At 47.1% G+C, this 27,225-nt stretch overlaps 1 protein-coding gene across 4 annotated transcripts in view; it reads left to right on the top strand.

Annotated features, from left to right (window-relative positions):
- The window catches only part of MGAT5 (alpha-1,6-mannosylglycoprotein 6-beta-N-acetylglucosaminyltransferase), a 1,044,542-nt gene that overhangs the window by 265,380 nt on the left and 751,937 nt on the right, over positions 1–27,225 (top strand). For all 4 annotated transcript variants that reach the window (XM_069616573.1, XM_069616570.1, XM_069616572.1 and 1 more), the window contains one exon: positions 1,682–1,849. In XM_069616573.1, coding sequence (XP_069472674.1) covers positions 1,682–1,849 — 168 coding nt within the window. The remainder of the gene's footprint in view (positions 1–1,681; positions 1,850–27,225) is intronic.

Raw genomic sequence — 27,225 nt, 5'->3', positions numbered from 1 at the left:
GTTTTGGGTCTTTGGTTTTTGTGGTTGGTGGTTTAAGCTTTGGGTTGGTGAAAGTTAGGAACTGTTCCAGTCTCCATTTTATGATTGAAAACACTTTGGTTCTGGTTGAAGACAGTAAGAAGTAGGGCTATCTGCTGAAATAACAAGTACACACGAGGGTAGTATGTTTATTGCCACAAGTATTTAACCACACCGAAAATGTATTAGAAACGGTTACATTATTGTTGTATTAATGTAGGAGTGTTGTTGGGTATGTGTAAAAAAGAAAGACCCACATTTATAGATAACTTTGGGAAGTACCCATTCTCTAAATGGTTCCTATAGACAGACGTGATAACATTGATCCAGTAGGTCACTGTACCAATTTGCTTATTGCTTGTTGTGCTCTGCACCCTGAAGTAAACTGCATTGAGAATGGGTGCGTGTGGCTGGCTGACATACCCCAGAACAGACGGTGGTAGGAGGCGAGAGTTTGTGTGCTGCTGCATACTGGGACCTTCTGTGCTCTTTCTCCACCGCTCATCTCACCCTGACGTGAAGTTGGTTGCAGTGCAAATATCTTAGAAACCCGTGCATCCTAGGGCCTGGACCTCTAGTTTTGTTCCTTGTGTTGGGACCGGTCCTTGTACTACTACATTGATGTTTTGCCGATATTAGGAAACAGTCTCCTGTGTGAAGGTGCTGAAATCCAGGGAAAGGGTGGGGTGTCCACATGTCATGTAGCCAGTAATGTCTGGAGGGTCCTAATAGGTAACTATACAAATGGTGGTGCAGATTGGTGAAACAGTGTGGAATTGAATGAGGAACAACGCTTTGCCACGCCACAAACCCAGACACAAATTTTGACTTGTGCCAACATCTCTGGAAGGGGGTGGGGTATCCAAAAGTCATGTACTCAGTAATGTCCAGAGGGGTCCTAACAGGTATGTAAGCACAATTTTCGGGCAGATTGATCAAACGGTGTGAATTTGTAGTAGGAACAACGCTTAGCCAACCCACTAAACCACAAACAAATTTGGACTTGTGGTCGGGGAAAGAGGTGGGGTGTCCAAATGTCATGCAGCCAGTGATGTCCGGAGGGTCATAATGGGCAACTAGGCAAAATTTGGTGCAGATTGGTGAAACAATGTGGAGCGACGCTTTGCCACAAATCCCGCCACAAACCAATTTTGACTTTTATGTCGCTTGGAACAAGCTAAAGCATCACATGTCTGTATACTTGGGAGCAGCTACATAACCAGGGAGGATCTTTTATGTGTAGACGTGGTGAATAATAACCTGGCACTCTTTCATGTGCTACTTATGCCACACGTTCCAAGAATATGTATAGCAGATACAAATACTGCATATTTCTAAATATCAGCTGCAGGAAACATTGGTCTGTTAGTCTGGCAACTGCCCATCCCCTGGTGTATATACATGTACATGTGCACTTGGCTGTGTATTTGCATAGTGTTTGATCTTGGTTGTTTGGTTATGGGTGTCAGTCGAGCTGTTGACGGAGCACCCACCAGGAAAAAGTGGGGAGCCGGATGCAAATGGAAGCTGATGGATGCATATATTTGCACATGTGCATAAGGGACAACATGCAAGCTCTTGTGACTTTCACGCCAACCTCGCAATACCATTGCCTGTCCCTTTTCTTTATACCTAAAAGCCCTATTTTTTTCTCGCTTCTTAGATCTGAAGAAAACCCTTGCCGTGTTATTGGACAACATTTTGCAGCGTATTGGCAAATTAGAATCCAAGGTGGATATACTTGTGTTCAACGGAACAATGGCAAACTCCACGAACAGCTCGACCACTGCGGTTCCTAGCCCCGGTGCCGTCGAGAAGCTTAATGTTGCTGGTACGTATGTGAATGTCTTTGTACTTCTTTTGTTCGTGTAGTGGAGATTAAACCCCCAAATCCGTGCTTAGTTGCTTATACCATTGAGTACAGTACACAAAAGTGTGCATCATGGGTAACCCTTTACGTCTACCAGACCCCAGGTATTTACGATTGCCCAATATATTGTTGTACTTCTTGTAGTGAGTGCATCCCCTAAAATGGTAGGTCCTCCGTGCACAGCACAAATATTATATCAAGAAAGGGCTCTTAAGCGTGATAGACAGGGGGTCCATTTTTCGAATTTCATTATGGCGTTAATTGGCATCAGGCGTTTTCATATTTACTATAGAAAGTCTTTTAAAAAAAACGTGTGCCTCGTGGAAGATGATCATTCTACAAATGATGCGAAAGTCCCTTCATTGTTGCTTCCAAAGTTTTTTTTTTTTTTTTTTTTTATCCTGCTTGCAAAGTGATAGGCTCTGTTTCCAAAAAGATGGGTTCACTAAAACCACAGGGCTGATCTGCTAAAACGGCATACCGGGAGACAAAAATATGCTGCAATGTCGTGTGTGCTTTAATATAGCACACAAAATGGCCTTGAAAACCCTGCATGCAAAGGGCGAGGCCTTCTCTTTTGCACCCGTGTGTTGCCTCTTGCGGTGGGAGCGGTTTCTCTGCCCACAGTGATTTCACATGGGAATCCAGGACGAACACACTCGCCCTTGGCACTTAAGGGGATGTTGTCAAATGCAGCAAATATATTGTTTATTTGTAGGACGATTCCAAAGTCCCCTTTTATTTTCCTGCTGGAAAGTGAGGGCTAGCACGTGTCGAATTATCAGCGGGTTTGGACTCTTGAAGGGTCCGCGATAACACGGGGTGCTGTAACACATTAAGGATTTCTGTCTGCAAAATCAGCCTGTCCATTTGCTTATGAACCGATACCTTAAGAGTTTAATGCCACGGTGTTATGGTGCCAATGACACCAGTACGATTACTCAGCACACTACTAATTAATAATTACAACATATACTGCCATGCGTCCTTATTTATTCTCCGCCTTTAACTGGCAGCAGACCTCCCCTGCCCCACACCCGTTCCATTCCCTTTTCGAGGCTTCACTCGTCCGCATTCCATATTCTACTCGGCCACAACAGCCTTACTTATATTTTAAGTTCACACTATGCGTCTATTCAGTGAGATCACAGCCTGTAGCTGCTCGATAAGACGTGGGACTGTGCTTTGCGGCTAATCCTCTGTGGCCTCCTTTCACATTCCTGTGTACTTGGGTCTCTTCTCTGTTACTCTTTCCTTTTCTGCATCCTGTGTTTTGTCCCGTGTTTCTCTGTTCTACTCATTTATCTGGTGATGTCTGCTTGCTTTCATTTGCCGGCTCTTCCTTCTCACTCATGCAGTCCATGCTTGGTTCGACCAGCCTTGAATCCACCTGTGGACTGTCATGCTGGTTTTCTTGACGCACCGTTCCTCTGCTCTTCTTTCTACATTCTATGTTTTCCCATCTTCAGTTATTCTATAATCTGTCTCTATATCTCTACCCACTTGGATTTACTGTATTTGGACAGAGTTATGTTGTCTTTGCTGTTCAGATACCCTTTTATCACGTCTCACTATCCATCTTGTACTGTGGGTGCTACTGCAGACTTCCACATGCCACCACTGCAGACTTCCACATGTCACCCCCCCCACCCCCTGTATTTTTCTTCAATTTGTACTGACTGTCTTGTATTCATAAGGTCTATCTCTATTCTCTGACAACCATGAAGGTTGCAGCCTGTTGTTCATTTGCCTTCCTCTCATTATTTCAAAGGGTGAAATATCCATAATTGAGTTGGGCGTGCTTCATGTGCCAATTCTGCTTCCAGAGCTTAGCTCTACCTTTACATTCCTGCTGCAACTGCAAGTTGTATGCTCTGCTTTATATATAAAGCAATTGGTTCTTTCCAACCTGTTGGCCATTGAGTGAAAAATGAGTGGTAAAATACAGCTCTCTGCTGCTTGATTTTGTTATTCTTTCGACATCTCTGTACCTCATGACACCATGTGCAAAGACTGTCACAGTTTCCTCTAATTCAGCCGAGTAATAGTTGTAAACTGTCTCCACTTCTTCTGTCCTGCTACATCCAGCAGCCTTCACTAATGATGTTGCCATATACTGTTTTCGATACTGTCGCAATGCTACAGTTCACTGAGAAAGCCTGTCTCTTCTGACACTTTCATAGATGGGCGTAACATGCAAACCGCCTTCTTGCACTTCCATCCAGGAATATATTAGACTTCAACAGTGTTCTCTTGTAGTTTGATTAATTTCCCCCCTGGTTGCAGTATATTCACAAGTGGTTTGTGAACAATTTGTAATTGAAACCATCTGCCTAACGGGGATCTTTAGAAATGTTGCACTACTCAAGCACAGGCTGACATCTTTCTTTCTCTGTCACTGACTGATTTCATTCAAACTTGGTGGGCGGTTTCAATGTCAAGGCCACTCCTCTTCCTTGGTTACACTTGCCTCCAGCAGTCCTGGTCTGTCTCTTCTTACGTTTAGCACCTCATCCAGCCCTTTCCATGGGCATATTCCTCTTTGGCCCTTTCCTTCGGGTGATCTCTCGTGTGGCCCCCTCCTCGGGCAGTATTCCTCCTTGGCCCCCTCCTCGGGCAGTATTCCTCCTTGGCCCACTCCTCGGGCAGTATTCCTCCTTGGCCCCCTCCTCGGGCCATCTCTTTTGACTGCTCTCACGTTCTCATTCCATTGTGTCAAGATCTCCTCCTTCACATGCAACTCAGGTTTCTGCTTCTCTGTCATCTGTTGACCTTGCCCCCAATCTCATTGCTTCCTGCCATGTTTCGCTTACGTCACTCTCTGCCGTGCACTTTACTTTTACTGTTCATGTGAGCCCTACTGGCACACTGACCTTAATGGACTCTGCAGGTTACACCCTTCTGCCGAACATTTATTCTCTGCCTGCGTTGAGTCCTCTGTTTCCGTCGCCTTCCTGTCTCTTGGGTCTGCGGTGAGCATCCACTGTCTATTTGCCCCTCTGTGTCATGGCTGACCTTTTGATCCCTGTTGGTAAGCATGCATTATGCTGCTGTGCATGGTGCGCATGTTGCATGTGTGAATGCCTCCTCCATTAGTCTGCTGTGTTTGGCGTGAGGCGTGTAGCCTGTGCGCGTTCTCTTCTTCTCCCCCTGCCTTTGCGCACTCTCTTCGTGTTGGCAAAAAGCTGGTGCGCAGCGGGTCCCTTTAGTGCTGCAGTGCAGCGGTCTCCTCTACCAGGGCTCTTCCTCTCATCCTGTGTCCCATGGACTTTGGATGCTGTTTTAGAGCCGGGCACGCCGTTAGGTTTCAAGCTTCGTTTTGCTCATCACTCTGTACTGTGTTTTTAATGTTTCCAATGTATGCGGTTCTTATTGCACATGTGCCTTTGTGCACCTTTATCAGCAATTATTTAACTGTGTGTGTTATTTCCTTATTGCTTACCTGCTCTTGCGCTTGTGTAGCCTTCAGTCTGATTTGACTTTGTGTAGTCTCCACCGGGTTACATTTGAACGGAACTGTCCACTTTTCAAGCGTTATAATACACTACTTTATTTACGCTGCGTGGCCATGACACTGTTGATGTTGTCATAAGATTCTGGGCTTGTGCAGTCTTTTACTGTCTGACTAGACTCGGTTTAGTCTGCGCCGAGATTAATGTAGCTGAAAACGTCTGTTTTCCAGCATTAGCGTTACAGTAACAGACGTGCTTTATTTGCATTGTGCTGCCATAGTGATATTCATGACTTTAATAGCTGAGACCCAAAACCAAAATGGCTGCCACGTTTCTTTACATCTTTGGGTCCTTTCCTCTAAGTTAAAGCACAGCGTTGCATACTAGTCTTAGTGCTGGCTTCCGAACTTCGGTTTCGTAGGGATTGAACAATGCCTTGCGCGCCGGTAAACAGTGTTAGCTGTTTACTGTTTTCAAATAATGCAGATTGAGAGTTGTTTGCGCAGTATCGCATAATTCAATGCTTTGAGAGTTTATCAGTAATGTAACCTTCGTCCTTTTAGGCGATTTCTTGTACAGGTGGGCTTGCGCTGAGCTCCTTACAGTCTTTGTTGCTCTCCCACCTGACGGTGTCTGCAGGGGCTTTGGGTTACCTCTACTTCATCATAGCTGGGTGCCAACCTCCTCGAGCTTCTCAGCTGTTGGCTCGTTTCAGCAGCTCCTTTCGCTGTTGTGTTTTCACAATCCCTGATCACTACCTCCTCCTCAGACTGTTGATTTCTTTTTGGCCAGTAGCGTGAAGTATCTCTCCGTTCTCGTCACCAGTTATGTTGTCAATGACACCATTACAATTACTCAGCACACTATTAATTAATAATTACAAGACCGAGTGTTATGCGTCCTTACTTATTTATTCTCCTTCTCTAACTAACAACCGACCTCCCCTTCCCCACACCCGTTCCCTTCCCTTTTCGAGGCTTCCCTCGTCCGCATTCCATATTCTACTCTGCCACAACACACGGTGGACTACAAAACAGCGCAAGCATGTGCTGGTGGGAAAATTATCCTGAGAGTAATTTAGGTGTTGGATCAAAGGTATTTTGTGTTCAAGCCTGCTGACTATACCTCATTTCTAATAATTGTACTTTTGAGTTGTATTCAACTGTACAGACTGATTCTGTTGTCATTATCTGGTGACTGTCGGTAATTGCTTTTTATTAACCTTTTGTGTCTCGTCTGACAATTACGTGAAAATGAATCCTGAAAAAAATGATATCTTTGGGGGCAATACTATTGTCAAAGTTTTGTTTTCTGGCTTCCCACTAATGCTTCAAATGGTAAAAAGTGCAGGTACTCGACAATCAAAGCTTTAAGTAGGCTGGGGCTCACCTGGAAAGGTCCTTTACCATCATGCTGCTGTACCGGCCGAGGCTCATCGACCTATTTCACTTAATCTCGCACCGCGTGCTCCACTGTATTTTAACGGTTCTCCATTTTCTCAATCGTTGTGTGTCACGCTCTTGCTGTCTCATTCTCGATTTTTGTCCATTTTGTTTTTCCCATTCCCTACACTTGCACTTCAGTCATGTTCTCACACCTTTCTTAATTCTCTGTGCAAAGGCGTATTATTTCCTGAGGCCGCATTGGGAGCGCTCTGCTGAAAATCTCGGTGATTCCAACCAAATTTTCAATATGTTTTTTTTGTTAAGTCAAGAACTTTAAATTTGATTCTGTCGGCCTAATGCAACCATCTCTGATGCCCATTGATCAGACTGATTTTGACCTGTTTTGACCACAGCATTGTGATTTATAAAAGATGGCAGACTTTGTGAACCCCATATTTTTGCAGGCAATGCACAGTGCGATTAAATTATTTACTAATGGTCACACACTTTGGTTAAGCAATGAATCTGGGATTCTTTCCTGCAAACTTCCAATTTGTTGTGCGTTGTGTTAAGAAAATGACTATCCATATAAAATGAGACTTTCTGTTTTTGCATGTCCAACGGGCAGACATCATAGCTGTATCTAAGAGTTTTATTATTGCTCGCTTTTAATGTTTAATTTTTATTTTGTATTCATTTATAATTATAGTGCTCTTTATAGTTTAAAATTAACCTTAAGCACTGTGAAAAATAGAATGTTCTAAACATAAGGAATTTGGATGGTAAATGGAGCTGTGTGTGGGGTTTTCAATCTGCAACGCTCCATTACAAATCCAATTACTTCACCATTTATAGATTAGAAAAGGCACTGCTAGTAACAAAAATGTATTCAATAAGTAATTGCCCAGAACTTCAATTCAATCTCTGCTTCATATGAAAACTCTCAAGGGACCCCATGGGTGAGGGGTAAAGACCACTTGTCGAAAAGGTGTTCCACGCCTAGTGTGCTGGCTGCTCTGGAGCTGCATGTCTGTATCTTCTTTATTCTGCAGGGTGGGCCCTGAAGGAGACATTATGGGCACCGCGGGTCGGGTAGAGAGGAGGATGGAGAGGGCACGCTTTTCCAGAGGAAAGGCTGTAGGAGCCTAGTCTTTCATTGTGAGAAAGTTAAGGGAATGCTTTCACTTTCACCTCACCACACAGATGAGTATGGGTACTGTCTTTCAGGCTTTGATAAGTGCAGATATTAAGGTCAGGTAGGACTGGCCCATTTAAAGCACAGCGTCACATGATGCAGGAATCGGTAGACTTGATGCACCTCATCGCTCCCTTCTTCTCCCACCTACACTTTAACGCTATTCCCCCCGATCCCTCTGTCTGTCCTTCAACGTATGTCTTGGCGACTAGACATCCAGACTGAAAGGGAACACATTGTGGACATGCTCCAAGGAGGCAAGTGGGACCTGCCAAGGGAGCCCCTGCTTTCCTTCCCCCATCTCTGCCGCAATAGCTACAAGTCAGACTGGGCCAATGAAAGTCATGCCAGACCTTGTCCTTACCTCTTGTGATTAATTGGTATTGGGTGCTGGAGGGTTGAGGACTTGCATTGGGGTGGCTGGCGCTGGTGAAAAGGCTGCGTATTCAGTGGGAGGCAATTCTGTTTGCCGCAATTGCTGGCTCAAGGTTTTCAATGGGGAATAGTTAGCAATGGAACATAGCTCCAATTGAGCCCAATTTATTGCTGTTGGCAGAGGTGTTCCTTGACCATTACCGTTTTACATGGACACCAGTAGCCCACTGCATTGGGATGTCTGCAGATGGGGTGTGATTGAGATCTTCTGAATTTTGATTGCTGGTCTGCATAGCCACGTTAGCCGTTACGGCTTGATACCTCTACCACCCTTAGGTGGAGGGAACATGGATGATTGAGAATCGGTAAGAAGCTTTCTGGTAATGGTATTGGCCACACTGGGACAGATACAGGAGACTGAAGTGCACAGTGTTGCAGCAAGCAGGAAATGAGCAATCCTGATCGGCCTGGTGAAATGTATGTCTCATCATGGATGTCTTTTTCTCCAAAAGACATTTTAAATCAATCGGCATGCATTAAGAGCATCTCTCAAAGGTTTGCTCGTGTGTGTGTGTGTGTGTTATGCTGCTAACAGTGTTTCACTAAATCAAGTCACAAATTGGATCTAATATAGTGACTCTAGAGGAGCGGCAGCGAGCGTAGGCCGTCTTTCCGAAGAATGGTTCCAGTATAGCTTCTGTATGTCTTAGTTGTGTTCTGCTTTTGACACTGCACATGAGCCCTGCTTTCATGTATGTGGACTGTTACAATTCAATCAATGATAAAGCTTCACTTGTGGAGCGCAGAGGGGGGTTTTGGAGAGGGGCACTTTACACACTTAACAAGCCACAGATTGTGTTCAAGTTACCTAAGAGTAATATTTTTTTTTGTGAAGTCGTTTCCAAAGAGGCATGATGATGCACACCAAGTTTACATAAGGAATAAAGAGACAAATGTATGTGAAATGAAGGTCCGATTACAGATGTGTAAAAGATCAGTTAGCCGATATTAAGTTCACCTGGGGCCAGGATATTTGTTATGTACAACTTGTTAAAGGAAGGTAATGAAATCCATTGATGTTAATTATTTGATCTCCTGAGAACCGTGAAAGAATCAACGTATTTATAAGATATTCTACATGGCCTAAATGCACATTGAAGGATTACATTAATGAACAGAAAAACAAAAAGAAGCACAATAGATTTAACCCCGATACCTGTGTTGAAGTAAAATACTATTGTTGCTATAATATTAAGAGGATGAAATTAGACTGCTTATAATCCAAAAATAAGTGTTATTTGTACAGAGGTTTACTCTGTAGAAATATTGGTGTTTTTAGACATTAAATTAGAGGTTATTTAATGAATCGAGGCAATTTGCCCCTTCTCCCCAGGGGAGAGCTACCCCCTTTGAGGCAAGAGAGGTGAGCCTGCTTAAGACCCACCCTAGAGTCTGAGCAAGTGGAAACCTCACTGGGACAGACTCCTGTTCCTGTGAGGAACTCCCTGATTTCCCATAGTGGCATATAAGGGTCTATCAGATATGAAGTACCCTATAGAAGCCAGGGACTTGGCAGAAGACGAAACTCAAGTATACGTTTGTGAACAAGAAATAGTATCCGTTTCTTTAAGGAGAGACCGCCATGTAACTGAGGAGTAAACTGCATACTGAACACACATCGAGGAGATGCGATGTCCAGAGAGCGAGAGAGAACATAAGCAGGAGAAGCCCCCTGATGGCATAGCACTTGTGAGAGGCGGAACCAAGGAGCCTGTGACTTTAATAAGTGGCCTGAACATGAAAATGCTGGAGGCCCAGGGTTTACACGCAGTGAGAAGACGGAAATCCAAATCCCGGTGGTGGCATGACCTTGCCTGTTTCGTGGTGGGGAGAGCATCCTTCCAACGACACTGAAACAGCAATGCTGAGGAAACAGCGAGACATATGCTTACCCGCAGGCATAAATGGTCCCGGGAAGAATGAGGACTGAGAGCGGGATTCTGGCGGAGTTGAAAAGATGGAGAAGCAGAGCAAACAAAGAGCCCAAACAGTATAAGACACAGTAATGTTCACCTGCAGATTCAAAGGTAACGGGGGCGGGGGCTGGAAGTGGGGCTGAACGGGAGAACCTTTAGGCCATCCGGGAATCTTTATAAAGCAGAAGAAACTCGTTCCAGTAAGATTGAGACGTTGAATTTAAAGTTGATAAAGTGGAACTGTGTTAATGTGAGAAAGAGAATCCCAAAAAAACTGAAAGTGAGACCTCTACCACCGGGGCACAAATACCCTGGAAAGAGGGGAAAGCACCCCATAAATCAAGAAGTAAAGAATAGAGAGTATCAGAGAGAATTCTATGAATAGGAAGAGAAGCCAAGTGAACCACTTAAGTGAAAAGATACTAGGATTAAACCACCAGAGGAGAGGGGAACCTTAAAACCGAAGATGATTCCCCTTGAATGGGTTGAACCTTATTAACTTATCTCACAGGAGCTGTAAACATTCGAAATTGCTCTCTCTCCTTTTAATTGTCATTATTGATCTGGTAACTATTTTTTGTACATTTTAATCTCGTATCGATGATTTTGTTTTATGGGTGATTTTTTTTTTTTTTCTTCTTTTTCTTTTCTCCAAAATAAACGACTGGTAATCATTTTTGTGGCTTGGCACCTTGTTTTTCCGGCTTTGGCGGCATCTTCCAAATATTGAGAGCACGTGGCATTGTGTGGTGAGACACTAGTGGAACGCTGCATAACTCCAGTTAGCCCTTGCCATGCAGTTGAACCCTGTAATTATATGTAAGTACTTGTTCTGCAATCCTGTTGAGATGGGTGTTTTTGTGTGAACACTGCTATGCCCTTTCCCTCGATTCTTATCTGACAGGGACTTAAAAACAGCAAGTACTTCCTTGTGTGTCGTTCTGCTATTTCTTCTTTTATCCGTTTGAACCACGCGTTGCCCGTAGGAAGCCTCGAGCACCTGCGTGAGTCATGCCTTTTTTGCTGCATAGATTTGCTGAAGGATGGTGGCATGCCCAATATGGCGCATTAATATGTATTTTGCCAAGGACTGTGAAAGGGAGGGGATTGCACAGAATGCTCTTCGGCTGTCCTTGGAGAATGCATTTTTTTTTTAACCAGCTGAACAGACATCTGTGTGAGAACCTTCATGATATAAGAATTAAACGCAGCTTATTTTTTGCATTTGCGTATTAGTCTGTAAAGCTTCAATGGCAGATGTACTGCACGCGCTCCAGCGGGGAGAATGGAGTCAATACGCCGCGGCCTGTCCTCTGGGTGCCCTGCCTTCCACCGCACGTGGGTCCTTCACGCAAGTTGAAAGAGGTTCGGGGCCGGATGCCGAACTAATCATGGCACGTTTCGTCGCCGCCTGCACCATGTCGAACATGTCATATGAAGTCTCACGACAACCTTTAAAATGGCTGTGGCCTGCCCAATTATTAGAATGGCGTTACTGACCTAATCATGTGTTCGACCCGCTGCAAGAATGCTTAAAGTCGGGAGTTCATCTACAAATTTGCTAGAGAAAAACAAATGTTATCCAATGCACACTTTCGGAGGCAACGAAAGCAAATCAAAATGGGTCTAAACCAAACTAAAGGAAATCGGTGCACCCTATAAGCTAGCTCTGGGTGTCAAAGTGCCTGCTTTAGAGAGATACTTGTATCCGGCAGGTCAGAATGTGCTATCCGATTAAGTTGGCTGTTGTGCCTGCCGCACAAATGTATTTAACAGATCATCCCCCCTCCCAAAAAAAAATATACTGGCTGCTGCTCACAAATATTACATTTAAAAAAGTAATCTCTTATAATATTGGATTGCGTGTTTTTTTTTCTTCCAAAATAACGATTCTCCTGTTTTCAGCCCGCTGCAGGAACCTTCGAGGTGTTCATATTAAGACATGCCCCCTTTGCGGCTTCACAGTGCCAGCGGGGCACCCTCTCATGTTACGAATTTCAGAACCTGCTAGTACCCCCCCCCACTCCTACCCATTTAAACCACCCTTTTTCGTTGCGTAGCAATCCCGCCCTGAAAAGGTTTAAAGGCAGAGACCTAGTCAAGCATATCTATTGACCCCTCCCAATGATGGCATTATGTCCAGGGGCTGCGAATCAAAAGAATGGCGTCCAGCTGAACCCATGTCGGCCAGGCCTCGCTTTTTTGGCTGACAGGATTGCGAATCTGGGGCCCGTCATTTGCATGTAAACAATTCTTAGCCTAAACCTTCAGTTCTCAGCACGCAGCTGCCACACGTTCCGCTCATTTGGCATTGCTCTAGTCTACAGCAACCCATACAACTCTCTTCCGAATGTTAGCACCGTTGATGGGCACTTTTAGATACTCGCGGCGATCCGCAAGTCAGGCAACCCACGCGTGCACTCGTACACACATGCACACCAAGAACGCACGCCGGAGACGTGCGATGGCTCCGGTCTCCGGCTGCAACTGCCGGGCACCGCCTTTATTTGTTAACCGCGCATGCGCGAGCCCCTAGAGCCTCGCGCATGCGCACTACGTGTACGTAGTACACAACACTCCTCCTTTTCCCCCAGAAACAGAACAGTTCAACATGAACGCAACATTAACACAAAAACTTGCTTGTCATCATGAACAGGATATGTCTTAGCCGTCTCTGCTAGGGAGCCGGGTCCATGATGAAGTCCCTGAACCTCTGAGGTGGTCTCCGCCCTACCCTGCTCGGGTACCGTGGCGACGCCTCCTCCGGAACTTCTGGCGCCGGCATGTCGGCTACTGGAGGACCCTCTGCCGGTCCTGGCACACTTTCCTGTGCCGGAGCACTCTCCGCTGCCGCGTCATCCTCTGCTGTCTGGATGCGCTTGAAGAACGACACATTCCGTGTAATCGTGCCTCTGGCATTGGCTGCAGTGATCATGGTGCCCTTTACATGAGTTACACCTAGCGGTTGGGTCTCGTATGTTGTCGATAGTTTTCCTTCCGACCTTCGGTTTCGTACTAAGACAGTGTCCCCTACTGCTATTTGCTTCTCGGGTAGCCGTCTCCGTGCCGTTTCTCTCTCGTTTCTGGCCACTCTATCCAGCTGCACCTGCTCGTTGTTTATTACACCCGGGTCTCGCCCTTCGGTCTCTGGTATGAGCCCTCGCGGTATTCTTCTGAAGAGTGCCTCCGCCGGGGCAACTCCCGTGGATCGGTGCGGGGTTGTCCGATACTCCCGGAGAAATTCAAACAAGTTCCTCCGGAGGTCTTCCCCTCCATTTTCGGAAATTCGAAAGACCTTGTTTAGGGTGCGCATGAAACGCTCTACCTCGCCGTTGGCCCTTGGCCATAACGGGGTGACTTTCCGATGCTTTATCCCTTTTTCTTCGCAGTATCTTGCAAAAACTTGCCCCTGGAAGGGTGACCCGTTGTCTGAACACAACTCCACCGGAAAACCATGGGTTGCAAAGATCTTGTCCAGTGCTGCAACAGTGTGATCGCTGGCCGTGGATTCTACGAGTTCCACCTCCGGGTACCGCGACCACTGGTCGGTCACAACCAGGAAGTGCAGTCCTCGACCGGTGGAGCCGAAGTCGGCATGGACCGTCCCCCAGGGCAGTTCACTTCTCGCCATGGACTGTATTGGCGGTCCTCTGTCAGCTGGGCTGGTGGCCTGGCATGGGATGCACGCTCTCACAAACTCTTCGACTCTTTTCTCTAGGTCCGGGAACCAAACCTTCAGTCGGAGACGTGCCTTCATCCTGGTCATTCCTTGGTGTCCATTGTGAGCGAGGTGAAGGACCTTCCCAACGAGAGATCTGGGGATCACAATCCTGTGTCCTCTCAGGAGCAGTCCGTCGGTCGTCACGGACAAATCATGACGTGCGCTCCACAAGGCCTGTAGGTCCTTTTGCACTTCCACGTTCCTCCTGGCGTTGTTCAAGAGGAGGTCCTTCCAGGCGCCTGATGTTACTGCTTCTTTTGCCCTCAGAAACGCCTCGTCAGAGTTAGACTCGTTGGCGATTGCCTCCCTTGAAAGTGCCACAGGCAGTGCTGATTCAACAACCAGATGAATGGAGTCCGCACAACTCGCGACTTCTGTGGTCGCCCCTGACTGCCCTGAACAGGGGTGACGGGACAGGTAGTCAGCGGGGTTGTTGGTTCCTGGGCGGTAGATCAGTCTGACCCCATACTCCATGAGGGACAGCATCCATCTTTCGATCCTCGGTGGTGGCTTGGACGATGCTCCCGCCAGGATGGGCAGTAATGGCTTGTGGTCTGTCACCACGACAACTGGCTTCCCCAAGATGTACAAACGAAAATGCTTGCAGCCCCATAATATCGCGAGGGCCTCACGTTCAATTTGGGAATACCTCCGCTCGGTGCTGGTCAATGCCTTGCTGGCATATGCGATGGGTCTCATCGCTCCCTGTTGATCTGCCTGTAGGAGAACAGCCCCCAGTCCCACGGGACTGGCATCCACCACTATCTCCGATTCCCGGGTTGGGTTAAAGTAAGCCATGGTGTCAAGTTCGGACAGGGCTTCTTTGATGGCTGTGAACGCCCTTTGTTCTTTGCCCGTCCATGCCCAAGCCACGTCCTTCCTGGTGAGGGCACGCAACGGTTCGGAAATAGAGGCCAAGTCCCGGATGAACCGTCCGCAATACGTCACCATGCCTAAAAAAACTGCGAACTTCCGCCGGGGACGTGGGTGACGAAGCCTCTCTGATGTCCTTCACCTTCTTCGGGTCAGGGGAAATGCCTCCAGCGTGAAAAATGAATCCGAAGAATTCCAGGCTGTCCCTCATAAACTCGCACTTCTCCTGGTGCAGCGTAAGGCCAAGGTCTTGCAATCTGCGAAAAGTGTCCTCCAGGCGCTTGATGTGTTCCGCCTCTGACCTGGCGAATACAAGAATGTCATCCGACATGTTTATAACCCCTTTTAGCCCCGACAGGGCTCCTCTGATGGAGTTTTGGAATACCTCCGCCGCGGAGGATATCCCAAAACTGAGTCTCTTGTATTGGTATAGTCCTTCATGGGTTGTGAAGGTCGTTATATACCTGGACTCCGGGTGGAGTTCCAGCTGGTGGTACCCTGCTCTCAAGTCCAGCTTGGAGAAGATTCTAGCTCCTTGGAGTTCGCCCACAATGTCGTCCAGAGTTGGCGTGATGTGACGCTCCCTTTTTATAGCCAAGTTGGGCAGTCGCATGTCGACGCAGATTCGCACCGCTTCCGGTTGCTTTGGCTTTGGGGCAACAACGATCGGGGAAACCCAGGGCGTCGGCCCTTCAACCTTCTCTATAATGTCTCGTTCTATTAGGAGTTGAAGTTCCTTTTCCACCTGGGCCCTCAGGTGAAAAGGGATACGGCGATGCTTTAGCGCCGTTGGCCTGACCGACTTGTCGATGTGCAGCCGCACAGGATCCGCCTTGAGTTTTCCTATCCCACTGAAGAGTTCCTGAAAGCGTGCCAGCAGGCCATTCAGGTCCGACAGATATACGGCAAATGTGAAGTGCACCAAGTTAAGTGCTTCCGATGCCGCACAGCTCAGCAAAGAATGCGGGCTCACACTTGTGACGAAAAATCTCGCCTCGATGCTGTTCCCGCCGTGGGACACTGGGGCTATGAACACTCCTTGTATAGGTAGGGGTTCCTCCTCACCAAACGCATATATTTGTGCTCTTGATTGAGAAAGTTTCGGTGGGCCCGCGAGGGCCTTGTAGTGTCTGTCCGCGAGCACGCACACCGACGCCCCCGTGTCGATGAGGACTGGGGTGGGGACTTCCCCAATATTCACGGTGCATGTGGGTTTTCGTCTAGTTCCGGGGCCACTTGCAATGCTGGAGATACAGAAGATTTCACCTTCTTCTTCCTCTTCCTCTTCTTCGGCGATGTTCATGTTCTGTATCTCTTGTTCCAAAGAGGATACGCCCTTCACATTGCGGGCCCCATACCTCATGAACCTCTCTGGTCCCCTGTTGGCTGCTACGGGCACAGTGGCCCTACACATTCTGGCATAGTGTCCGGGGGCCCCACATCTGCCACATGTCCTCGACTTGGCTGGGCACTCACCCCTGTGAGGGAGATCGTACCCACAGTCCGAGCAAGATTGAGACAAGTTCGATCTCGTGGTCCTTTCCTCCGTCTTTGGTGTCCATTTGACCTTCCCCGGCATGAAACGCCTGACAGCGAGCGCTTCCTCCTCCCCTTTGGGTATGCTGGCTGCGTCCATCTTTGATCCTCTGGCCTCCGCCAGTTCGTGCGCCCTTCCCATGTCTAGGATCTGCCGGAGGGTGAGTCCAGGTTCTCTGAGGACTTGCCTCCTGAGTTTTCCAGAGCAGCATCCTTGCAGTAGTTGGTTTCTGACCATTTCCTCTTCATCTGCCCACCTGCAGGAGCTCGCCAGACGCCTCAGACGGGCACAGAATTGGTCTAACGATTCTTCGCTGCGTTGTCTTTCAGCCCCCATAACGAATCTGTCGAAATCGACATTCGCAAGTGGTAGGAAGTGATCCCTTAGCGCTTGCTTAACTGCGTCGTAAGTTGCCACCGGAATGTCGAGGGAGTCGTATATTTTCTGGACCTCCGTGCCTGCCGAGTACATCATGATGGCAATTTTTGCCTCATCCTCTGTTTCCCCTGAGGCCCTGAACATCATTTCCAGTCTTTTAACCCATGTGAGCCATTTGGGGCCGAGTTTAGATGGTGGGCCTGTAGTGTCGAACTCGGGCATGGGCGCTAGGGTGGTGCGCACCCTGCGTGTTTCCGGGGCGGCGGCACCCTCTTCATCACCCATCTCCCTGGGTACTCACAGTTGGGTCTTGACAGAAGACTGGTGATCCGACTCCAGGCTGTGGCGAAGATCTCCTGTGTTGACCTTTGTCCCTTCTTTTATCACAGCCCTGCTCCTGCTGGGCTGTGAAGTGTCCAAAAATTATCTAGTGTGATGGCTGATGACTCACAGATGGCGCACGAGCACCCGGAACGGGCCGCTACCACCGCGAGTGACGACTTCACTCAAGCGCTCAAAATGGCCGCCGGCTGTTTTCGAGCGGTCCGCGACTGCATCGCGCTCCGTTCGTTCCTGCAGTGACTTTGGAACGAGGTCGCGGGTCGTGTCTCCTCCTCGTCGCCAGTTTTAGATACTCGCGGCGATCCGCAAGTCAGGCAACCCACGCGTGCACTCGTACACACATGCACACCAAGAACGCACGCCGGAGACGTGCGATGGCTCCGGTCTCCGGCTGCAACTGCCGGGCACCGCCTTTATTTGTTAACCGCGCATGCGCGAGCCCCTAGAGCCTCGCGCATGCGCACTACGTGTACGTAGTACACAACAGGCACTTAGTAAATCGGGCTGCTCCCAATGTGGGCCTTAAGTGAGAAACCGCCTGCACGCAGAGCATTCTAAGCACTGAGTATCCCTTCCCTCGGCCGCGTTGTCACCTTGCAGCCCGGGAGCCCCAGGCACCAAGAAAATACGCTGCTGACGAGCTCTTGGTAGAAAAAAGAATGAACCTGGAACTCCTCTTCAGCACCTGCGATGCTTGCTGCCCTCTCTTCTCCCGTGTACGTGAGCTTTATCAACACTGAAAACGGACTATAAGAAAGGGGAGCAGCATTGCCGTGCGGATGGTTTATTTTTAAGAAACGTCTTTGGTTAACTGTGTTTTCAAACCACAGGTGCGAGTGGCAATGACGGGAATGGCACCGCCTCGTGATGGGAAGTTGAGAAAGAATCTTCATGTGAAGTCTGGTGCAACGGTTAACGAGCAATCTTAACCGCCTGCATGGGTGTTTTTTTTTTTTTTCTGTCTAGAAACCTTTTGGAATGGTGACCAGCACATGCTTCTGGCACGGTTTTTTTGGTATGCATATTGGAATGTAGAAGCAGGGTTGCATAACACAGTGCACTGTGGCATAAAGCATGAGGCAGCGAGAGAAAAGGAGTGGCACAATTTGCATTCTCTTTTTGTCTCTAGGTGTTTGTGTTAAAACCACACATTTTTAGTACCCGAGTTAGTTCTTTATGTAATGGCAGCCCCTCCATGATGGGCAGTGTGTTACCACTATCGAGAGATGGCCACCTTTGGTCAACCGGCCTGGTGAAATGCTTTATGACATCACCACTTTGTGCCTGCAGGGTCATTGGCCCTGCAGGTCCGCTTTTGTGATGGCGTTTGGGCCCCCTGAGGGCGGCACAGATGGTGATTAGGTCAATTGCTACCATCCTTGCTTCCATGTAAGGTTATAAGTGGGGAGAGCGATTAGGGGCGCTGCAAAGCCCAGGGACCGGGCAGAAATAAATATAGGTTTAAAAAGAATTGTGCGCATGCCTGATGTTTGGCTGAAGGTTCCATGGAACAGTGCTGTTAGACACACGAAGTTCTTTTTTATGTTTTTAATTTAATGTGTTTCGCTCAGATGGAACGTTTCACATATAAACATACAAAAAACATATCCATAAAATCTGTGTTGATGACTGACATGGGCCGCATTTGCAATAAGCAAAATGAAGTAAAAGGAGAAAATTAAAATAATACAAATTGGAATAAATGTATACATGATTAGAATTCAAACGCTTTGCCACTATAACCCACACAAGGTATAAAGCAATCTGCAGACTTAACAGGTTCGAGTTCAGACAATAAAACCAATGTTGTTAATGAAACTTTCATTTTCAAATCTCCACTGTCTTATCAGGCTCTGCAGTCTCATGAACAAAATGCTTTTCTAGAAATCCTACTATTCTGGGGATTTCTTTCTTTCTTGCTGGTCTTTGTTTAAGTTCACTCAGTCCCATAACTCGTCCTCCCTCCACACTCCTCGGTTTTGGTTCATTGGAAGTCCTGTAGCTTCTGATGGCTTCTGATTTATACTGTCTTCATCCCAGGGAGCCCAAGAGATTCACCTCTAATTGTCCCACCCTTTTCAGACCTCCTTCATGAAGAATAATCTCTGAACTTGGAAGCTGTCTCTAGGGGGAGGTTGCTGCCTGCTATTCCTCGACTTTGCTACCAATCTTACTCGCCCAATCTTTAGTAAGACCACGCAACTCTCTATGTTCTGGCCTTGATACCCCATCTCCTAGAATGCAGCATTGTGTTTATCCACAATGAATTCACTGGGAGAATACCTTGGGACCCTACTCCCTTCTCCAGAATTCAATGAGGCTTGACTATATATTTCCCCAGTGATGATGTGCGTGATGTCACCAGTAGGCTTATGGGCTGCACAATGGGGCTCCTGGTTAATTAAGGTGGTGTCACTTCTAACACCTTTCTGAATTTGCGTTAAAGCGGCACCTTAACTTCAACTAAAGATTTTTCACTTAGAAATATAATTAAAGTATTTTTAGGGTCATGAAACTTTTTAGATTTACATGCTATATATAGTCCGCCATGTAGTGGTTGCTCCGGGGTATTGCAAGTTGTTTGTTGTGAAGGCGTTAACAGGGGGCGTTCCTGTCAAACTATCCCGATCCTAAATCTACGGGCACCCACAGAGTCCCTCTGATTCAATTCTTTTGTTCTGCTGTAGTTTTGGTCACAGAAAGAGCGAAGGAGAAAGGATACTAGCGAGATAAAAGGCCTTTGATATTCAGTGCCAGAACAGGTTGTTTAAAAAAAACAATATTTTATTCATTCTAATTTATGATCTCAAGCCCCTGATACTGACCCTGCCATGTGGCGAAGACCACATTTAAATGCTGCCCAATTTGCCACACCTAGGTTTTCAGTTTGACGCCTACAAGATGTGCAAGCATTGTTTGCCCTGCAACCTCCTAGAGAACATTAGGCAAGATTTTGAAGCCAAAACCCTTGAAAGTAGAAAACTGCGATCCTTGGCTTCTTGCGCTATGAAGGCAGCCAGGGCGGGCACCTCTGAGAGAAGGGGTGAAGGAAGGTCTTGAGGTAGAGTCATGGGTGGAGGAAGAATCCATGGGCCTGCTGGAGAGAGAGTTTAAAAAGACAGCTGTTGCAGAGCACAGATGCGGTGCAAAAGACACCAGCAGAGGCACCACCACGCTAATGTTACTGGCAGAAAGAACTAAGCTGTTGGCTACAGTCCGCTACTAAGTCAGGGGAGAATAGCCCATCAACGAAGGACTATAAAAAAAGCAGGATTTATGGCCACAACTACAAAGAGCACAGAAGCACAAGGCAGCAAGACACAACACCAGGAAGCATGGCTCGAACACACGTGGCACAGAGCCACTTGGCGGAGAAAGGCACACCACACAAGGGCGGTTAAGATTCAGTCTAAACCTACCAGCCATCACCTCTTTGTTTTTGCTTTGTCACCCCGAGTGGGACGGGTATGCCCAGACGTGGGTCCCGTGTCTGCTGGGCCTAGAGACCCAAGCTACTCCTCACTGATTAGCCCCAACAAGGGTGAAACATGTTTGGGGATGCTTGTGGTCTCGTGCAGAAGGGATGTGACCTAGCAGTTCTGGCTGGACTGCCCCTATTGGGGTGGGGCCAAGCCTGATTTGCATATGGTCTTTCCCCTTCTGTAATGGCTTGGCAGGTGAAGAACGATGGTCTGGAGGGTTGCCCCGAGCAATGCCAGTGGTTAAGATTCAGTCTAAACCTTCCAGCCATCACCTCTTTGTTTTTGTTCAGACATGGCTCAGACAAGTATGATGCAGGTTTTCTTGGCAATGAGATCCACAATGCCCAAATGAGAAAGTATAAAGAAAGACACCTGCACAACACGCTTTCAAAAGCCAAAGACGCCAGAGCATGTATCGAAGCGACCCGTTTTGACTCCTCTTTTAGGGGAAACGGCAGGAAACTTCACACTTGATGATGATGATGATGTACAAAGTAGTTCAATGCACAGCCAGGGGAAAAGGAATTCTGCATTCCAGTATGACATCTAAGAAGGTGATGAAAATGAGAAGGAATATTTTGAGGAAACTCATATAAGAGCCACGCTCAATGTAGTGCCATTTTCAGGGAAAGATACCCACGACCATCCTTTCGAATAGGCTATGGCCAATCTGGACATGTCAATTCTCCCCACTTGTGTATGGGTGCGTTATAAATGCCATATCATATAATAATGAGAGACTTGGGGAGTGATTGGCGGAGTGGGATTGATTGAGAGGGACTGAGAGTATGACTTACTGGGAGATAGGGATAGGGAGACTGGGATAAAGAGAGGGAACATGTTTTACTTCTACTACTTTATCTATATGTACTTGCTTTTCCGAATGTGATGCATCTCGGCCAGAAACCAAGAGTACATGAACTCATAAATGGAGTGGATTTTACATACAGTTGCCGCCTTGACATGCATGAATAAATCTACATTTACAAAGACAATAACATCATGAAAAAAATAACATTTAAAAGAATTCTTAATAGTTAGACATTTCGTAGTACAATCTGCCAGAATAGAGACGGTAATTGCATACAAAAATGTTTCAGTCCCTCTGTTGTGTGGGACATTCTTCAGGCGGGCTGTGGTGGAGGTGGTCTGTATGTTGAACGTAAGCAGACATGTACATTGCGATCAGTAGTGTTATGCTATTTATGGGTTCCCATTTGTTGATCTGACAAGTGTCTTATCTCTCTTACCTCTTAGTTGAGGAATGTAATGTGAAGAGTTTGATATGTGAGCCCCTGTGCCATATGATGTAGGGGGTCATAACTAGGGTACAATGGTTGCATCTACCACAGAAATATTTCACTCTGTACCAACAAAGGAAAGGCTTACGAGCGTCACTAACATCTGGTGGGCTCTCGGGAGTATGTCAGAGCGCTGAGTCAAAGATGGACTGCGGTTTAGTTCTTCTGGTCACTTTCTCGAATACCTCAAAGAATCTTGTGTATCATTCTCAGGCTAATCCTGAGACAATTTGCGAGAGTGATTGTGGGACCGAAAAAATTGATTATCGTTCCATATTATTAGTGAACATTAATAAATCCACTTGCAATAGACTGCAGGTCTCCCAGAATGGAGCTGTGAGGGCGGTTATGGGTCTCTCTCATAGAGGCCATGGGCATTATTCACAGAGCGTTTTTCTATGGGTTTGCGCCATTATCAAATGCTTCTGTGAATAAGGTTCGAAGTTCCTGCTGCAAGACAGGCTCTTTGCTGGGTACCAGTTGAGTCGAGAATTCTTTTTCGACTACTGGTCATCACGCAGAAGTGTAGACAGGGAAAATCGCCGGCTTATCTCCAAGCTCTTCTTTCAAATAAAACCTATGGAAGAAATTTGACGTCAAGCAACCAGGATCACTTGATGATACCTAGGTGTAGGACCGAGAAGGCCTCAAAGGGAGCCTTTTATGCTATTGCCCCTGGGCTCTGCAATGACCTACCATTGGGGGTAAGAGGCATTGAGTCAACAGATGTCTTTAAAAGGAAACTGCAAACCTTTTCGTTCACCTAGGGTATCTCTCTCTCTTGACCGCTTCTCTTAGCGATATCTGCACATTTCCGCGGAGTCTGTGTTACCTGTTTACGTCTTGTCTGCGCCCTTAAACCTCCAGGTCCATGGCCTGCGCATTATACATTTATTAAACTAAACTAAACCTTACAATCTTTAAAGTAGATAGGTTAATGAGGCTCTGTGTGCTTAGCAAATCACAGGTTCTGGGAATTCATGCACATGGGACCAAATCCACAGCATTGGTTGACAACTGCTGCTGGTCTGTTTGCCAAATATTTCACAATTGAATAGTGGTCGATTTATAAATTGTTGCAAGGGCGATGGTGTTCCCTTGTGGTTCAAACAGGAAATGCAACACGTTTTATGCTGCCCTAGGCTGGAGAAAGTGAAGGCTCTCCACAATGTCCTGTCCAAAGTACATTTAGGATTCTTATTTTTAAGCAAATGGTTTAAATTGTCAGCTTCTGATCATTCCTTCCACATGATTCCTGATATTGAACAATCTTCATTCCATTCATGAGACTGTAGTCTGTAATAGAACTTGAAACTGACCCATCTTCTTTTGATCCAACTTTTTCAGACAAGGCCCCCATTTAAAAAAAAAAAAAAAAAAAAGGCTTGGGAGCCCTTTCTGTTAAGAGACCATGTCCTACCATATTGAAAGCCCACTTTAAATCATCCCGATTTGACTGTAGGCCAGCCACCCCCATTGAATTATTCACCCTGGGTACCTGACCTTGAGTTCTGGATTGAGTATTGTCTAGCTAGAACTGCAGAGTATGTACCCTGCTTTGTGAAGTAAAGCTTCTTTCAGGTCAGAGGTTATCTCTTCCTCTCTAAAGTGAAAAGGATCCATAGCTTCTCACCTCTGGACACAAAGACTAACCTAGAGGATCAATGTATTTTCACTTAAGACCCCCTCTGCATTCTAAGGCACTGATCATGGCTCCCAAAACTCCCTGTCAGTTCTGGTCCACTCCCAAAGCAAGTTGCTTGCTGCCTCGAGGTTGGTGACCCAGTCAGATTGTATAAGATCGGTCTAATTTCCTTAGGGGTCAGTGTAAATCATGGTTCTTTTTCCATTTCTGTGTCTTGAATGGATAATGGAAAATATGATTGTCCTAGAGTCTCGTTACCAGCAAAGGCTATTAAACCAAATCTGTGAATGACTTAGACAAGCGATGTTCCCTTGGACTGTTATCAGGAGAGGTATTTGCATCTTTAAATAGTTGCTTGCTCCATTTGCCTCAATCCCAGTGTCAGGGTGATTTTCCCAGGGCCGGCAGAGCCGTCCACATGCCTCTGGGCTGGGGAGGCCCAAACTCCTCCCGTGTCCCCAAAAGGAGTATGAGACACACACAAGGAGCAAGGTGGTTCTGCTGTTTATTATAACAACGGCTGGGATGGGTCTCGGATCGTACACGTCTGTGACTCTCACTCTTAGTGGGGCTCGCAGGCCCTTTTTACAGCAGTATGATGTGCTTTCCGTGTCACCTAGGAAAGTTAGCAAAAAACCTATCGCCACTCTGGATTGGTTCCCCGGGTGATAGGGTTAGTATAGGTAGCATATGGAGAAGGATATTGGTGGGTAAGGATGGATCAGGTGGTACACTTGGGTTGTCCCTAATAGTTGTTAATTTAGAATCGTTACAAGGGGCCCCCTGGTGATTGGCTAACACTAATGGCGTCCGTGATGAGCCCCCCTGTGTTCTGATTGGTTCTCCCGCGAGCCCCCAAGCCTGGGACCATCGTCGTTCCCAGCTCGCGGTGTACCTGTCATTAGCAACAATGTGCAACTATGTGTTTGTGCAGGCAACGGACAGGTCTGCTCATAGGCTTGTGAGCGGGTCGTTCCCATCGCTGTAGGTGTCCATCTTGCCGCTTCGTTGTTGCAACCTGTGTCCCAGACATGGGACCCAGGCGGCTTCCTGCCTCGTGAGCCTGGCACCTTGTCAGTTCGGCTTGGTCACGTGTGGAGAGACCGTAGCTGGAGCAGAATTATGAGCATTAGATTTGTATTTTGCTTTTGTGGGCTTGGCATTTTACAGGTATAACCTTGGCGCGGGCTCGCGGCATGTCAGTTGCAACATCGTCTAGGCTGTGAGCTCTTGCTGGGGGCTTGTTCTGCATGGTCAGCACTTGTACTCTTGTTCTGAGAGGATTTTCATGGCGAGGCTCTTGCCTGGGTGACTCTTGCTTGCGGCCTACCCGGGCCTAGTACATGGGTGGCGGTACATAATCCATGGCATGGGGGTCTCGGGTTGACAGGGCGTCACAAGCAGTATTAGATATACATGATGGTGTCATCATATGGGTGGGTGGCGGGAGAAGCGTCAGCAAGCATATACACAAGCTCTTCAGGCGTCTTGCGTTTCTGCGGTATTGTGAAAAGGCCTATGTGAAAAATACCAACGATGCACGTCAGTGGGTGCGTCAGTCACCTACGTCATAGCACTGTGTATGTTCTTTGTGTAGGTTGGTGTGTGAGTAACCAGTGTGCATGGTGGCATGTGTGTTCTTGGCAGTTGGCTATGTCGTTATGGCATCTCTAACGATGTGGATACTTGTGGCTGTTTTTCATAGTCAAGCTCATCCATGTCGCAGGCGTCGGCTTGAGCCGGGCGGGCTGGTGCGGGGCGTGCTGGTGGGCATACTCCTCTTACGTGTAAGTTTCTGAACCAGGGTATTTTGTCATCTGGTAAATGGACAAACTCGTCTCGTGGGGGGTGCTGGGTCGTGATCCTCTTGGCCATGGTGTGGATGAGATTGAGGGGAGGGTGTTGTCCCATTCTCCCACTTCACCAGTTTTGTTTTTTTCGGGGCTTTGAGACATGGTTGTGCCTGCAAACTGGTACACAATTTGCTTCGGACAAGGACTTGGTGCTTCAGACAGTGGCGTCGCCAGGAAAGAAATTTAGGAGGGGCACAGAGGGAGCCAAAAACAAAAGTAGGGGGGGTCACAGAAAAAAGTGGTAGGGCCGCCTATGAAAGTTAATGTGTGACGTCACAATCACTCCTGCAGAGTGGCTTTTGTGCTAACCAACTACCCACACCACACTGCACCTCCCCTCCCATCAGAACGCATGCGCGAATCCATTCGGTGACTAGTGGCCCATCATTACCAGTTTCTTGCTCTACATTCTGATGGGAGCGGCTGCAAGCTGCTCTGCACACTATGGGGGTCCCTGTGCCGAAGCAGCATAGGAACACCTGAGAAGTGGCTTGTGCTCATGTTCATACCGATGCCAAAAGGAACACCAAGATCAGTGCTAGCTTTGAAACAAAAGGAGAGTATTTGCCGTGTGATATGCAGACATTTGCCTTAGTGAGTGTCACAAATAACAGCACGAACAGAGAACACGGTCACTGCTCGCCCGCACAAGGGGGGGGGGCAGGATTTCAGAGGGGGGCCTGGACCCCCCCCCCCCCCCTCCAGCAACGCTACTGACTTGAGACCAGTACGGTTGTGACCTGCGCAGTATAAAAGCCAAATAACCGATTTGCCACTCATGTTTACGGGGCTAGCGTCTTGGACCTCTGAAAGAGGGAGAAGGACTTGTGCACGCCTCTTATTTAGGTGGAAGGTGCTTTCTCCTCCTGCTTTCCTGCCCTTAAAGCCAAAGCGCTCGTTGATTGAGCTACTTATGGGAGTCTTTGTAGTGATTCATCCACCGATTCGCTGAGCCTTGGATCTATGTTGAAATACCGGAAAAATAAAAAAACGCTAAGGCCAAAACACAGAATATTTCTTTTACCCTAATTCCAGACATTTGTTTGTTTTTTTTGCATTTTCTTTAACTTTTTTTAATGTGGGGGGAGAGGCCCTGCATGGCCCACTGCATCACCCCAACCTTAATATATTGCCTAACCCAACGCCCATCTATTTATTTGAAAAAAGTTGCAAAAATCCCTCATGTTTTCGAATAAAAACAGTCGTTGTTTTTGACCTTGGCATTTTTGGATTCGTTTATCTCAGGCGATGCCCTCCCTCAGCTTACGCATCCTTTTGTGCATTACTGTTTTATTGCAGTTTATTGCAGCATGAAACATGGGGAGGTGGGTGGGAGGGAGGAAACCACGCCTTACCACACTGGACTGGACTGTTCTTCCTGGAAAACTCCCTGTCTTTCGTGGTGGTTGACCCAACTTCCAGAAAAGATGCAGGGCTGCCGGTGCTTAACTTGTAAAAAATAAATGAATACGTGCCAGGGCCCAAATACTTTCAAGCACATCTGTGAGACACCGGGACAAGCAGCTCCCCACCCATTGTTGCCACTACCCCTGGCTGCTCCCCACGATGTCAACGTACATGGGGTAAAAGCGGGGCTACTCGAGCAGCTCATTGGGTGTGTGGTTGCCCCCACTATGGCAGATGTGATTTACAAATGGCAATCAACATAACATGCTCTTGATATGAGACACACTTGTAAATGCTTTTTTAAACCGAATCACCATTAACATCTGGCTCAGATTGTATAGGTGTCGAGAGGAACGTGTCGCTCATCTAGCCGCTGTGAATGGAGCAAACGTGCTTTCATCCTATAGTAAATTGC

The sequence above is a fragment of the Ambystoma mexicanum genome, chromosome 9 (assembly GCF_040938575.1).
Source record: "Ambystoma mexicanum isolate Mex_15411 chromosome 9, UKY_AmexF1_1, whole genome shotgun sequence".
In the NCBI taxonomy this organism is placed as follows: Eukaryota; Metazoa; Chordata; class Amphibia; order Caudata; family Ambystomatidae; genus Ambystoma; species Ambystoma mexicanum.
This window is presented reverse-complemented; position numbering and strand designations above follow the sequence as displayed.